This window comes from Salmo salar, chromosome 05, assembly GCF_965601325.2.
Source record: "Salmo salar chromosome 05, fSalSal1, whole genome shotgun sequence".
NCBI classification, from domain to species: domain Eukaryota; kingdom Metazoa; phylum Chordata; class Actinopteri; order Salmoniformes; family Salmonidae; genus Salmo; species Salmo salar.
Window position 1 is genome coordinate 87,373,821 of NC_138295.1, and position 15,317 is coordinate 87,389,137.

General features: G+C 44.6%; 1 protein-coding gene across 4 annotated transcripts in view; it reads right to left on the reverse strand.

Annotated features, from left to right (window-relative positions):
• LOC106592223 (kinesin-like protein KIF13A) overlaps positions 1–15,317 on the reverse strand; it is a 267,758-nt gene that overhangs the window by 68,349 nt on the left and 184,092 nt on the right. For all 4 annotated transcript variants that reach the window (XM_082975857.1, XM_082975855.1, XM_082975856.1 and 1 more), the window contains exons 17-21: positions 5,428–5,653; positions 5,142–5,304; positions 4,772–4,915; positions 3,567–3,722; positions 1,219–1,383 (exon numbers count right to left, since the gene is read on the reverse strand). In XM_082975857.1, coding sequence (XP_082831983.1) covers positions 1,219–1,383; positions 3,567–3,722; positions 4,772–4,915; positions 5,142–5,304; positions 5,428–5,653 — 854 coding nt within the window. The remainder of the gene's footprint in view (positions 1–1,218; positions 1,384–3,566; positions 3,723–4,771; positions 4,916–5,141; positions 5,305–5,427; positions 5,654–15,317) is intronic.

Genomic DNA, 15,317 nt, shown 5'->3' on the forward strand with positions numbered 1-15,317 from the left:
GAGAACAGTTCTATATAGTGAGGAGTTAGAACAGAGAACAGTTCTATATAGTGAGGAGTTAGAACAGAGAACAGTTCTATATAGTGAGGAGTTAGAACAGAGAACAGTTCTATATAGTGAGGAGTTAGAACAGAGAACAGTTCTATATAGTGAGGAGTTAGAACAGAGAACAGTTCTATATAGTGAGGAGTTAGAACAGAGAACAGTTCTATATAGTGAGGAGTTAGAACAGAGAACAGTTCTATATAGTGAGGAGTTAGAACAGAGAACAGTTCTATATAGTGAGGAGTTAGAACAGAGAACAGTTCTATATAGTGAGGAGTTAGAACAGAGAACAGTTCTATATAGTGAGGAGTTAGAACAGAGAACAGTTCTATATAGTGAGGAGTTACAACAGAGAACAGTTCTATATAGTGAGGAGTTAGAACAGAGAACAGTTCTATATAGTGAGGAGTTAGAACAGAGAACAGTTGTATATAGTGAGGAGTTAGAACAGAGAACAGTTCTATATAGTGAGGAGTTAGAACAGAGGACAGTTCTATATAGTGAGGAGTTAGAACAGAGAACAGTTCTATATAGTGAGGAGTTAGAACAGAGAACAGTTCTATATAGTGAGGAGTTAGAACAGAGAACAGTTCTATATAGTGAGGAGTTAGAACAGAGAACAGTTCTATATAGTGAGGAGTTAGAACAGAGAACAGTTCTATATAGTGAGGAGTTAGAACAGAGAACAGTTCTATATAGTGAGGAGTTAGAACAGAGAACAGTTCTATATAGTGAGGAGTTAGAACAGAGAACAGTTCTATATAGTGAGGAGTTAGAACAGAGAACAGTTCTATATAGTGAGGAGTTAGAACAGAGAACAGTTCTATATAGTGAGGAGTTAGAACAGAGAACAGTTCTATATAGTGAGGAGTTAGAACAGAGAACAGTTCTATATAGTGAGGAGTTAGAACAGAGAACAGTTCTATATAGTGAGGAGTTAGAACAGAGAACAGTTCTATATAGTGAGGAGTTAGAACAGAGAACAGTTCTATATAGTGAGGAGTTAGAACAGAGAACAGTTGTATATAGTGAGGAGTTAGAACAGAGGACAGTTCTATATAGTGAGGAGTTAGAACAGAGAACAGTTCTATATAGTGAGGAGTTAGAACAGAGGACAGTGATGGCAGCAACCCTCCAGGACCCAGACAGACAGTACTAGTGTATGAGACGTACCCTGCAGGTGAGTCTCCTGGCCATGTGGACCATCTCTCCCTGACTGTCCATGACATCGTAGATGCTGCTCTCGCTGGAGTTCTCTGATGAGTCATCTCCTCCCTCCAGCCGCTCCGGCACCGCCCCGCCGACACGCACCAGCTCTACGTGGAGCCTGCCGGCTACCTGTCACACACCAGGGGGTACAGACCACATCAACACACCTCAGTACAGACCTAAACAGGTCCAGAGTACAGACAGAGAAGGAGGTACAGACCCAGCACATCAACACACCTCAGTACAGACCTAAACAGGTCCAGAGTACAGACAGAGAAGGAGGTACAGACCCAACACATCAACACACCTCAGTACAGACCTAAACAGGTCCAGAGTACAGACAGAGAAGGAGGTACAGACCCAGCACATCAACACACCTCAGTACAGACCTAAACAGGTCCAGAGTACTGACAGAGAAGGAGGTACAGACCCAGCACATCAACACACCTCAGTACAGACCTAAACAGGTCCAGAGTACAGACAGAGAAGGAGGTACAGACCCAGCACATCAACACACCTCAGTACAGACCTAAACAGGTCCAGAGTACAGACAGAGAAGGAGGTACAGACCCAGCACATCAACACACCTCAGTACAGACCTAAACAGGTCCAGAGTACTGACAGAGAAGGAGGTACAGACCCAGCACATCAACACACCTCAGTACAGACCTAAACAGGTCCAGAGTACAGACAGATTAACACCAAGTTCCCCAGAAGCCATTTCAATATCCTGGTAGCAGCATGTGGTCAGATACATATTGAGAACAAGCAATCACATTTCTTTAGTAACTTAACAGACTCTTATCCAGAGACTTACAGGACCAATCACATTTCTTTAGTAACTTAACAGACTCTTATCCAGAGACTTACAGGACCAATCACATTTCTTTAGTAACTTAACAGACTCTTATCCAGAGACTTACAGGACCAATCACATTTCTTTAGTAACTTAACAGACTCTTATCCAGAGACTTACAGGACCAATCACATTTCTTTAGTAACTTAGCAGACTCTTATCCAGAGACTTACAGGACCAATCACATTTCTTTAGTAACTTAACAGACTCTTATCCAGAGACTTACAGGACCAATCACATTTCTTTAGTAACTTAACAGACTCTTATCCAGAGACTTACAGGACCAATCACATTTCTTTAGTAACTTAACAGACTCTTATCCAGAGACTTACAGGACCAATCACATTTCTTTAGTAACTTAACAGACTCTTATCCAGAGACTTACAGGACCAATCACATTTCTTTAGTAACTTAACAGACTCTGATCCAGAGACTTACAGGACCAATCACATTTCTTTAGTAACTTAACAGACTCTTATCCAGAGACTTACAGGACCAATCACATTTCTTTAGTAACTTAACAGACTCTTATCCAGAGACTTACAGGACCAATCACATTTCTTTAGTAACTTAACAGACTCTTATCCAGAGACTTACAGGACCAATCACATTTCTTTAGTAACTTAACAGACTCTGATCCAGAGACTTACAGGACCAATTAGGGTTGAGTATCTTGCTCAACAGCACAGTGACAGATTTTTCACCTAGTCAGCTCGGGGATTCGAACCAGCAACCTTTCGGTTACTTGCCCTACCCTCTTAATCACTAGACCAGGGTTTCCCAAACTCAGTCCTGCCCTCCAGCATTACACAGCTGATTCAAATAACCAACTCATCCTCCGACTAGGATGATTTGAATCAGCTGTGTAGTGCTAGGGTGAAACCACAACGTGTACCCAGTGGGGCCCCAGGACCCAGTTTGGGAAACCCGGCGCTATGCTACCTGCCAACCCAGCAAGGAACTGAAGAACTTCCATGTAGCTGATAACTACACAATCCCACTGTATCATTACCATCGTTAATCATTACTAAACCTCCTTAAGTGAGATGTCTGTGTATGTGTGTGTGTGTGTGTGTGTGTGTGTGTGTGTGTGTGTGTGTGTGTGTCTGTGTGTGTGCATTCCTCTGAGTGTGTGTGTGTGTGTGTGTGTATGTGTGTGTGTGTGTGCATTCCTCTGTGTGTGTGTGTGTGTGTGTGTGTGTGTGTGTGTGTGTGTGTGTGTGTGTGTGTGTGTGTGTGTATGTGTGTGTGTGTGTGTGTGTGTGTGCATTCCTCTGAGTGTGTGTGTCACAGGAGGCTGTTGAAGGGAGGACGGCTCATAATAATGGCCGGAACGAATCAAATGGAAACCATGTATTTGATACCATTCCACTGATTCCACTCCAGCCATTAGCACGAGCCTGTCCTCCCCAATGAAGGTGCCACCAACCTCCTGTGGTGTGTGTTGTTCTCTCACCTCCCCCTGCTGGCTGATGATAGGAACAGCGTACTGTAGTCTGATATCATGGAAAAGACACTCCAGAAAGACGTTGGCCACTCCTATCAGGTTGTGGTTCTCCTGAGCTTCATAGAAGGACTCACTGTGCTGCTTGTGGTTGTTCAGCTTGGTATTCTGATACATGATACAAACACACACCTGAAAACTTCACCCATCATCCAATTATCATCTTCATCACTGAGAAACAATACTTTCACTCCCACAATCACTTCCAGCAGTGTCTCCCCTCGGAACATTATCCCTTCTAACCCTCCCCTCTCTCTCCTCCCCTCTCTCTCTCTCCTCCCCTCTATCCCCCCTCCTCCCCTCTATCTCCCCTCTCTCCTCCCCTCTATCTCTCTCCTCCCCTCTATCTCTCTCCTCCCCTCTCTCTCTCTCCTCCCCTCTATCCCCCCTCCTCCCCTCTATCTCCCCTCTCTCCTCCCCTCTATCTCTCTCCTCCCCTCTATCCCCCCTCCTCCCCTCTATCTCCCCTCTATCTCCTCCCCTCTATGTCCCCTCTCTCTCCTCCCCTCTATCCCCCCTCCTCCCCTCTATCTCCCCTCTCTCCTCCCCTCTATCTCTCTCCTCCCCTCTATCCCCCCTCCTCCCCTCTATCTCCCCTCTCTCTCCTCCCCTCTCTCTCTCTCTCCTCCCCTCTATCCCCCCTCCTCCCCTCTATCTCCCCTCTCTCCTCCCCTCTATCTCTCTCCTCCCCTCTATCCCCCCTCCTCCCCTCTATCTCCCCTCTATCTCCTCCCCTCTATCTCCCCTCTCTCTCCTCCCCTCTATCCCCCCTCTCTATCTCCCCTCTCTCTCCTCCCCTCTATCCCCCCTCTCTCTCCCCTCTCTCTCCTCCCCTCTATCTCCCCTCTCTCTCCTCCCCTCTATCCCCCCTCTCTCTCCTCCCCTCTATCCCTCCTCTCTTCTCCCCTACTCTCTCATCATCCCTCTTTCCTCCCCTCCTCTCTTCTCCCCTACTCTCTCTATCTCCCCCTCTCATCATCCCTCTTTCCTCCCCTCCTCTCTTCTCCCCTACTCTCTCTATCTCCCCCTCTCACCATCCCTCCCCATCTCCCCTCTCACCATCCCTCTCTTTCCTCCCCTCCTCTCTCTATCTCCCCCTCTCATCATCCCTCTCTCTCATCTCCTCCTCCCCATTCCTCCTCTCCCCTTCCTCTCACCGTGTCCTCAGCTCCCTCCTTCCAGTCTCTGTAGTGGTCTCTCATGTCCACTAGTTTGTTCTCCAGCTTGTCGATGGTCCAAACCTGTGTCTCCTTGCCTTTCCACCTCACCTGGATGGCTGGTTCACTCACTATGGCTCCACGCTGAACCAAGACACACTGACTCTCAAGGTGCTATAATGTACTGAACAAACTTCTACAAATGACAGTATTTCTGTGTACACGTTATCATATTAATGATACAACACAATCAGACCGTTCCTTCAGCTTTTTCTCATTGTACACTATGTAGATGACTAAACATGACACATCACTGATAACGTGTGTGTGTGTGTGTGTGTGTGTAGAAGTGCATGCAGAGGTTGGTCACCTTGCGGTTGGCACTGAGGTTAGCTGCAGGGATCTGGAGGGTGACCTGGTAGTCAGTCAGTTTGTTCATCTCCTTTGCCAGGAAGTTGGCCTCTCTCACCAGGGTGTTTGCCTTCACAACCTGCTCCTTCAGCCTGGACAGACTCTGTCGAAACAGCTCGTCCCTGAAACACACACACAGGAAATACAGAGAGATCATTCACACCTGTGACTGTGATCCAAACAGGTTGCTTACAACTTCATTGCGTGTGTGTGTGTGTGTGTGTGTGTGTGGGTATTCCCTTCACCTCTCCTCAGTCCAGGGGCGTATCTTGCTGTGGTGTGATGGTGTGTGTGTGGGGAAGGTGAGGCGGTCGCTGCTGGATCGCTGGTGCTGATTGGTCCTCTCAGGAGACAGCTGTTGCCGTAGTGACTCCAGCTCTCTCTCGTACATCATCCTCTGTTCCTCCAGCGCCGTGCGCTTCTCCTCCAGGTACTGCTTCTCTAACACCTGGACCACGTTCTGCATGGGATCTATAGGAGAGATACCATACTGTTAATACATACTGCTTCTCTAACACCTGGACCACGTTCTGCATGGGATCTATAGGAGAGATACCATACTGTTAATACATACTGCTTCTCTAACACCTGGACCACGTTCTGCATGGGATCTATAGGAGAGATACCATACTGTTAATACATACTGCTTCTCTAACACCTGGACCACGTTCTGCATGGGATCTATAGGAGAGATACCATACTGTTAATACATACTGCTTCTCTAACACCTGGACCACGTTCTGCATGGGATCTATAGGAGAGATACCATACTGTTAAAACATACTGCTTCTCTAACACCTGGACCACGTTCTGCATGGGATCTATAGGAGAGATACCATACTGTTAATACATACTGCTTCTCTAACACCTGGACCACGTTCTGCATGGGATCTATAGGAGAGATACCATACTGTTAAAACATACTGCTTCTCTAACACCTGGACCACGTTCTGCATGGGATCTATAGGAGAGATACCATACTGTTAATACATACTGCTTCTCTAACACCTGGACCACGTTCTGCATGGGATCTATAGGAGAGATACCATACTGTTAATACATACTGCTTCTCTAACACCTGGACCACGTTCTGCATGGGATCTATAGGAGAGATACCATACTGTTAATACATACTGCTTCTCTAACACCTGGACCACGTTCTGCATGGGATCTATAGGAGAGATACCATACTGTTAATACATACTGCTTCTCTAACACCTGGACCACGTTCTGCATGGGATCTATAGGAGAGATACCATACTGTTAATACATACTGCTTCTCTAACACCTGGACCACGTTCTGCATGGGATCTATAGGAGAGATACCATACTGTTAATACATACTGCTTCTCTAACACCTGGACCACGTTCTGCATGGGATCTATAGGAGAGATACCATACTGTTAATACATACTGCTTCTCTAACACCTGGACCACGTTCTGCATGGGATCTATAGGAGAGATACCATACTGTTAATACATACTGCTTCTCTAACACCTGGACCACGTTCTGCATGGGATCTATAGGAGAGATACCATACTGTTAAAACATACTGCTTCTCTAACACCTGGACCACGTTCTGCATGGGATCTATAGGAGAGATACCATACTGTTAATACATACTGCTTCTCTAACACCTGGACCACGTTCTGCATGGGATCTATAGGAGAGATACCATACTGTTAATACATACTGCTTCTCTAACACCTGGACCACGTTCTGCATGGGATCTATAGGAGAGATACCATACTGTTAATACATACTGCTTCTCTAACACCTGGACCACGTTCTGCATGGGATCTATAGGAGAGATACCATACTGTTAATACATACTGCTTCTCTAACACCTGGACCACGTTCTGCATGGGATCTATAGGAGAGATACCATACTGTTAATACATACTGCTTCTCTAACACCTGGACCACGTTCTGCATGGGATCTATAGGAGAGATACCATACTGTTAATACATACTGCTTCTCTAACACCTGGACCACGTTCTGCATGGGATCTATAGGAGAGATACCATACTGTTAAAACATACTGCTTCTCTAACACCTGGACCACGTTCTGCATGGGATCTATAGGAGAGATACCATACTGTTAATACATACTGCTTCTCTAACACCTGGACCACGTTCTGCATGGGATCTATAGGAGAGATACCATACTGTTAATACATACTGCTTCTCTAACACCTGGACCACGTTCTGCATGGGATCTATAGGAGAGATACCATACTGTTAATACATACTGCTTCTCTAACACCTGGACCACGTTCTGCATGGGATCTATAGGAGAGATACCATACTGTTAATACATACTGCTTCTCTAACACCTGGACCACGTTCTGCATGGGATCTATAGGAGAGATACCATACTGTTAATACATACTGCTTCTCTAACACCTGGACCACGTTCTGCATTTGATCTATAGGAGAGATACCATACTGTTCATACATACTGCTTCTCTAACACCTGGACCACGTTCTGCATGGGATCTATAGGAGAGATACCATACTGTTAATACATACTGCTTCTCTAACACCTGGACCACGTTCTGCATGGGATCTATAGGAGAGATACCATACTGTTAATACATACTGCTTCTCTAACACCTGGACCACGTTCTGCATGGGATCTATAGGAGAGATACCATACTGTTAATACATACTGCTTCTCTAACACCTGGACCACGTTCTGCATGGGATCTATAGGAGAGATACCATACTGTTAAAACATACTGCTTCTCTAACACCTGGACCAATAGGAGAGACAGGAGACAGAGAAGTTCCAGACTCTTAAAAGTCCATCTGTGTTTCACTGACTTATACTTTAAGTACATGTATCAGATGGTCTGTATCAGATGGTCTGTACCAGATGGTCTGTACCAGATGGTCTGTACCAGATGGTCTGTACCAGATGGTCTGTACCAGATGGTCTGTACCAGATGGTCTTTACTAGGTGTGAGTGTAGTGGTGAGTTTAGTGTAGTGGTGTGGTGTGGTGTGTGTGTAGTGATGTGTGTAGTGTAGTGGTGTGTGTGTGTGTAGTGATGTGTGTAGTGATCATTGACTCAGTGGGTTTTGTCCAACATGTCTCTGGACCTACTCACTGCCACAGTCATACTCTGGACCTAGTTTTGTCCCATGGAATAAATGTTGTAGATCTTAATGTTTTTCCTCATAATCCTGGACTATCGGACCACCATTTTATTACGTTCGCAATTGCAACAAATAATCTGCTCAGACCCCAACCAAGAAGCATTAAAAGTCGTGCTATTAATTCTCAGACAACCCAAAGATTCCTTGATGCCCTTCGACTCCCTCCGCCTACCCAAGGACGTCAGAGGACAAAAATCAGTTAACCACCTAACTGAGGAACTCAATTTAACCTTGCGCAATACCCTAGATGCAGTTGCACCCCTAAAAATGAAAAACATTTGTCATAAGAAACTAGCTCCCTGGTAAACAGAAAATACACGAGCTCTGAAGCAAGCTTCCAGAAAATTGGAACGGAAATGGCGCCACACCAAACTGGAAGTCTTCCGACTAGCTTGGAAAGACAGTACCGTGCAGTATCGAAGAGCCCTCACTGCTGCTCGATCATCCTATTTTTCCAACTTAATTGAGGAAAATAAGAACAATCCTACATTTCTTTTTGATACTGTCGCAAAGATAACTAAAAATCAGCATTCCCCAAGAGAGGATGGCTTCACTTCTGCAGTGATAAATTCATGAACTTCTTTGAGGAAAAGATCATGATCATTAGAAAGCAAATTACAGACTCCTTTTTAAATCTGCGTATTCCTTCAAAGCTCAGTTGTCCTGAGTCTGCACAACTCTGCCAGGACCTAGGATCAAGGGAGATACTAAAGTGTTTTAGTACTATATCTCTTGACACAATGATGAAAATAATCATGGCCTCTAAACCTTCAAGCTGCATACTGGACCCTATTCCAACTAAACTACTGAAAGAGCTGCTTCCTGTGCTTGGCCCTCCTATGTTGAACATAATAAACGGCTCTCTATCCACCGGATGTGTACCAAACTCACTAAAAGTGGCAGTAATAAAGCCTCTCTTGAAAAAGCCAAACCATGACCCAGATATTATAAAAAACTATCGGCCTATATCGAATCTTCCATTCCTCTCAAAAATGTTTGAAAAAGCTGTTGCGCAGCAACTCACTGCCTTCCTGAAGACAAACAATGTACATGAAACGCTTCAGTCTGGTTTTAGACCCCATCATAGCACTGAGACTGCACTTGTGAAGGTGGTAAATTACCTTTTAATGACGTCAGACCGAGGTTCTGCGTCTGTCCTCGTGCTCCTAGATCTTAGTGCTGCTTTTGATACCATCGATCACCACATTCTTTTGGAGAGATTGGAAACCCAAATTGGTCTACATGGACAAGTTCTGGCCTGGTTTAGGTCTTATCTGTCGGAAAGATATCAGTTTGTCTCTGTGAATGGTTTGTCCTCTGACAAATCAACTGTAAATTTCGGTGTTCCTCAAGGTTCCGTCTTAGGACCACTATTGTTTTCACTATATATTTTACCTATTGGTGATGTCATTCGAAAACATAATGTTAAATTTCACTGCTATGCGGATGACACACAGCTGTACATTTCAATGAAACATGGTGAAGCCCCAAAATTGCCCTCGCTAGAAGCCTGTGTCTCAGACATAAGGAAGTGGATGGCTGCAAACTTTCTCCTCTTAAACTCGGACAAAACAGAGATGCTTGTTCTAGGTCCCAAGAAACAAAGAGATCTTCTGTTGAATCTGACAATTAATCTGGATGGTTGTACAGTCGTCTCAAATAAAACTGTGAAGGACCTCGGCGTTACTCTGAACCCTGATCTCTCTTTTGAAGAACATATCAAGACTGTTTCAAGGACAGCTTTTTTTCCATCTACGTAACATTGCAAAAATCAGAAACTTTCTGTCCAAAAATGACGCAGAAAAATTAATCCATGCCTTTGTTACTTCTAGGTTGGACTACTGCAATGCTCTACTTTCCGGCTACCCGGATAAAGCACTAAATAAACTTCAGTTAGTGCTAAATACGGCTGCTAGAATCCATGACTAGAACCAAAAAATGTGATCATATTACTCCAGTGCTAGCCTCCCTACACTGGCTTCCTGTTAAGGCAAGGGCTGATTTCAAGGTTTTACTGCTAACCTACAAAGCATTACATGGGCTTGCTCCTACCTATCTTTCCGATTTGGTCCTGCCGTACATACCTACACGTACGCTACGGTCACAAGACGCAGGCCTCCTAATTGTTCCTAGAATTTCTAAGCAAACGGCTGGAGGCAGGGCTTTCTCCTATAGAGCTCCATTTTTATGGAATAGTCTGCCTACCCATGTGAGAGACGCAGACTCAGTCTCAACCTTTAAGTCTTTACTGAAGACATATCTCTTCAGTAGGTCCTATGATTAAGTGTAGTCTGGCCCAGGGGTGTGAAGGTGAACGGAAAGGCTGGAGCAACGAACCGCCCTTGCTGTCTCTGCCTGGCCGGTTTCCCCTCTTTCCACTGGGATTCTCTGCCTCTACCCCTATTACGGGGGCTGAGTCACTGGCTTACTGGTGTTCTTCCATGCTGTCCCTGGGAGGGGTGCGTCACTTGAGTGGGTTGAGTCACTGACGTGGTCTTCCTGTCTGGCTTGGCGCCCCCCTTGGGCTGTGCCGTGGCGGAGATCTTTGTGGGCTATACTCGGCCTTGTCTCTGGATGGTATGTTGGTGGTTGAAGATATCCCTCCAGTGGTGTGGAGGCTGTGCTTTGGCAAAGTGGGTGGGGTTATATCCTACCTGTTTGGCCCTGTCCGGGGGTTTCATCGGATGGGGCCACAGTGTCTCCTGACCCCTCCTGTCTCAGCCTCCAGTATTTATGCTGCAGTAGTTTACGTGTCGGGGGGCTAGGGTCAGTCTGTCACATCTGGAGTATTTCTCTTGTCTTTTCCGGTGTCCTGTGTGAATTTAAATATGCTCTCTCTAATTCTCTCTTTCTCTTTCTTTCTTTCTCTCTCTCGGAGGACCTGAGCCCTAGGACCATGCCTCAGGACTACCTGGCTTGATGACTCCTTGCTGTCCCCAGTTCACCTGGCCGTGCTGCTGCTCCAGTTCCAACTGTTCTGCCTGCAGCTATGGAACCCTGACCTGTTCACCGGACGTGCTACCTGTCCCAGACCTGTTGTCCCAGACCTGCTGGAACCCTGACCTATTCACCGGACGTGCTACCTGTCCCAGACCTGCTGTTTTCAACTCTCTAGAGACAGCAGGAGCGGTAGAGATACTCTCAAAGATCAGCTATGAAAAAGCCAACTGACACTTACTCTTGTGTTACTGACCTGTTGCACCCTCGACAACTACTATGATTATTATTATTTGACCATGCTGGTCATTTATGAACATTTGAACATCTTGGCCAAGTTCTGTTATAATCTCCACCTGGCACAGCCAGAAGAGGACTGGCCACCCCTCATAGCCTGGTTCCTCTCTAGGTTTCTTCCTAAGTTTTGGCCTTTCTAGGGAGTTTTTCCTAGCCACCGTGCTTCTACACCTGCATTGCTTGCTGTTTGGGGTTTTAGGCTTGGTTTCTGTACAGCACTTTGTGATATCAGCTGATGTAAGAAGGGCTATATAAATAAATTTGATTTGATTTGATTTGTAGTGTAGTGGTGTGTGTGTGTGTGTAGTTAAATCTTTATTTTTATTTTAACAGGGAAAACAGACTGAGACCTGGATCTCTGTTACGGCTGTGCCCTGTGTAAACATGTTGACATGTACAGTTCTAGACATACAGACAAGAACATTTCAAACATACAAAACAAAGACACAATTCAACAGAAACAATCACAGACAACATCATATTGATCCTCCATAACATGTTTGAAATGGGTAAGGGACACCAGAGTGTCTAACTTAAGTTGGATCTGCAGTTTGTTCCATAAATAAGGTACAAAGGAACTGAAGGCAGTCCTACCCAACTCTGTGGAGACCGTAGGAGTCTCTAATGTAATCCACATCTGTGATCTGGTTTTAAAATGAGTATATCTAGTGGAAATGAATGATGATATATATGGAGGTAGTTTTAAAAGAAGTGCTTTATAAATAAACAAGAGAGCATGTTGCTCTCGCCTCACAGATAGAGAGGCCCAACCCACATGTTGATATAGGATACAGTGATGAGTTTTGTAACTATCACCCGTGATAAACCTGAGTGCACAATGGTAAATAGTATCCAGTGGTTTTAATGTGTTTGCCGATGCATATAGATAATACCACCATAATCTAAAACGGACATAAAAGTAGCCTGCACAATTTGTTTTCTATTTACAAAGGACAGACAAGCCCTGTTTCTGTAAAGGAACCCTATCTTGAATTTGAGCTTTTTTCCCAATTCAGTAACATGTTTTTTAAAAGATAACCTATCATCTAACCATACCCCTAAGTATTTATATGCAGAGACCTGTTTGATTTGAGTACCATCCAAGTTAGTGATTACAAAAGTGTTTCTAACTGAGAGTTTAGACCTAGAAAAAAACATGACATTTGTTTTCTTAGCGTTTTAAACAAGTTTAAGCTGTAAAAGAGACCCCTGTAGTATCCTAAAATGTGTGTAGTGTAGTGTAGAGTAGTATAGTGGTGTGTGTAGTGGTGAGTTTAGTGTAGTGATGTGTGTAGTGTAGTGGTGTGTGTGTGTAGTGTAGTGGTGTGTGTAGTGTAGTGGTGTGCGTGTGTAGTGGTGTGTGTGTGTAGTGGTGAGTTTAGTGTAGTGGTGTGTGTAGTGTAGTGGTGTGTGTGTGTAGTGTAGTGGTGTGTGTGTATAGTGGTGTGATGTTTGTGTGTGTAGTGATGTGTGTAGTGTAGTGGTGTGTGTGTAGTGTAGTGGTGTGTGTAGTGTAGTGGTGTGTGTGTGTGTAGTGATGAGTGTAGTGTAGTGGTGTGTGTGTGTGTGGTGATGTGTGTAGTGTAGTGGTGTGTGTAGTGTAGTGGTGTGTGTGTGTGGTGATGTGTGTAGTGTAATGTAGTATAGTGGTGTGTGTGTAGTGGTGTGTGTAGTGTAGTGGTGTTTGTGTGTAGTGGTGAGTTTAGTGTAGTGATGTGTGTAGTGTAGTGGTGTGTGTGTGTAGTGGTGTGTGTGTGTAGTGTAGTGGTGTGTGTGTGTAGTGGTTTGTGTTGTGTAGTGGTTTGTGTTGTGTAGTGGTGTGTTTAGTATAGTGGTGCATGTACTGGTGTGTGTGTGTAGTGTAGTGGTGTGTGTATTGTAGTTGTGTGTGTGTGGTGGTGTGTGTTTAGTATAGTGATGTGTGTTGTGTAGTGTAGTGGTGTGTGTGTAGTGCTGTGTGTTTAGCATAGTGATGTGTGTGTGTAGTGTGTGTGTAGTATAGTGATGTGTGTTGTGTAGTGTGTGTGTAGTATAGTGATGTGTGTATGTAGTATAGTGATGTGTGTGTGTAGTATAGTGATGTGTGTGTGTAGTATAGTGATGTGTGTGTGTTTAGTATAGTGATGTGTGTTGTGTAGTGTAGTGGTGTGTGTGTAGTGTAGTGTAGTGGTGTGTGTGTAGTATAGTGATGTGTGTGTGTTTAGTATAGTGATGTGTGTTGTGTAGTGTAGTGGTGTGTGTGTAGTGTAGTGTAGTGGTGTGTGTGTAGTATAGTGATGTGTGTTGTGTAGTGTGTGTGTAGTATAGTGATGTGTGTGTGTAGTGTGTGTGTAGTATAGTGGTGTGTGTTGTGTAGTGGTGTGTGTTGTGTAGTGTGTGTGTGTGTAGTATTGTGATGTGTGTTGTGTAGTGGTGTGTGTTTAGTAGTACTTGTGTGTGTTTAGTATAGTGATGTGTGTGTGTAGTGTGTGTAGTATAGTGATGTGTGTGTGTAGTGTGTGTGTAGTATAGTGATGTGTGTGTAGTGTGTGTGTAGTATAGTGATGTGTGTGTAGTGTGTGTTTAGTATAGTGATGTGTGTGTTTAGTATAGTGATGTGTGTAGTGTAGTTGTGTGTGTATTGTAGTGGTGTGTGTAGTGTAGTGGTGTGTGTATTGTAGTGGTGTGTGTTGTGTAGTGTAGTTGTGTGTGTATTGTAGTGGTGTGTGTTGTGTAGTGTAGTTGTGTGTGTATTGTAGGGTGTGTTTAGTATAGTGATGTGTGTTGTGTAGTGGTGTGTGTTTAGTATAGTGATGTGTGTAGTGTAGTGATGTGTGTAGTGTAGTGGTGTGTGTAGTGTAGTGGTGTGTGTATTGTAGTGGTGTGTGTTGTGTAGTGTAGTTGTGTGTGTATTGTAGTGGTGTGTGTTGTGTAGTTGTGTGTGTATTGTAGTGTTGTGTGTTGTGTAGTGTAGTGGTGTGTGTTTAGTATAGTGATGTGTGTTGTGTAGTGGTGTGTGTATTGTAGTGGTGTGTGTATTGTAGTGGTGTGTGTAGTATAGTGATGTGTGTGTGTGTAGTGTGTAATAGGTGGTGTGTGTGTGTAGTATAGTGATGTGTGTGTGTGTAGTGGTGTGTGTGTAGTATAGTGATGTGTGTGTGTGTGTGTGTGTGTAGTATAGTGGTGTGTGTGTGTGTGTGTAGTGTGTAATAGGTGGTGTGTGTGTAGTATAGTGATGTGTGTAGTATAGTGATGTGTGTGTGTGTGTGTGTGTGTGTGTGTGTGTGTGTGTGTGTAGTATAGTGATGTGTGTGTGTGTGTGTGTGTGTGTGTGTGTGTGTGTAGTATAGTGGTGTGTGTGTGTAGTGTGTAATAGGTGGTGTGTGTGTAGTATAGTGATGTGTGTGTGTGTGTGTGTGTGTGTGTGTGTGTGTGTGTGTGTGTGTGTGTGTGTGTAGTATAGTGATGTGTGTGTGTGTGTGTAGTATAGTGGTGTGTGTGTGTAGTATAGTGGTGTGTGTGTGTGTGTGTAGTATAGTGGTGTGTGTGTGTAGTGTGTAATAGGTGGGATGGCAGCCTCTCCCACACAGCAGAAGCAAGGCTGCAGGTCATCCCACCTCGTGAACAGGACAGGGGCAATACACACACACACAAACACACACACACACACACACACACACACACACACACACACACACACACACACACACACACACACACGACAGCTTGTGTGTGACATAACGGCTGCGTCAGGGAAAG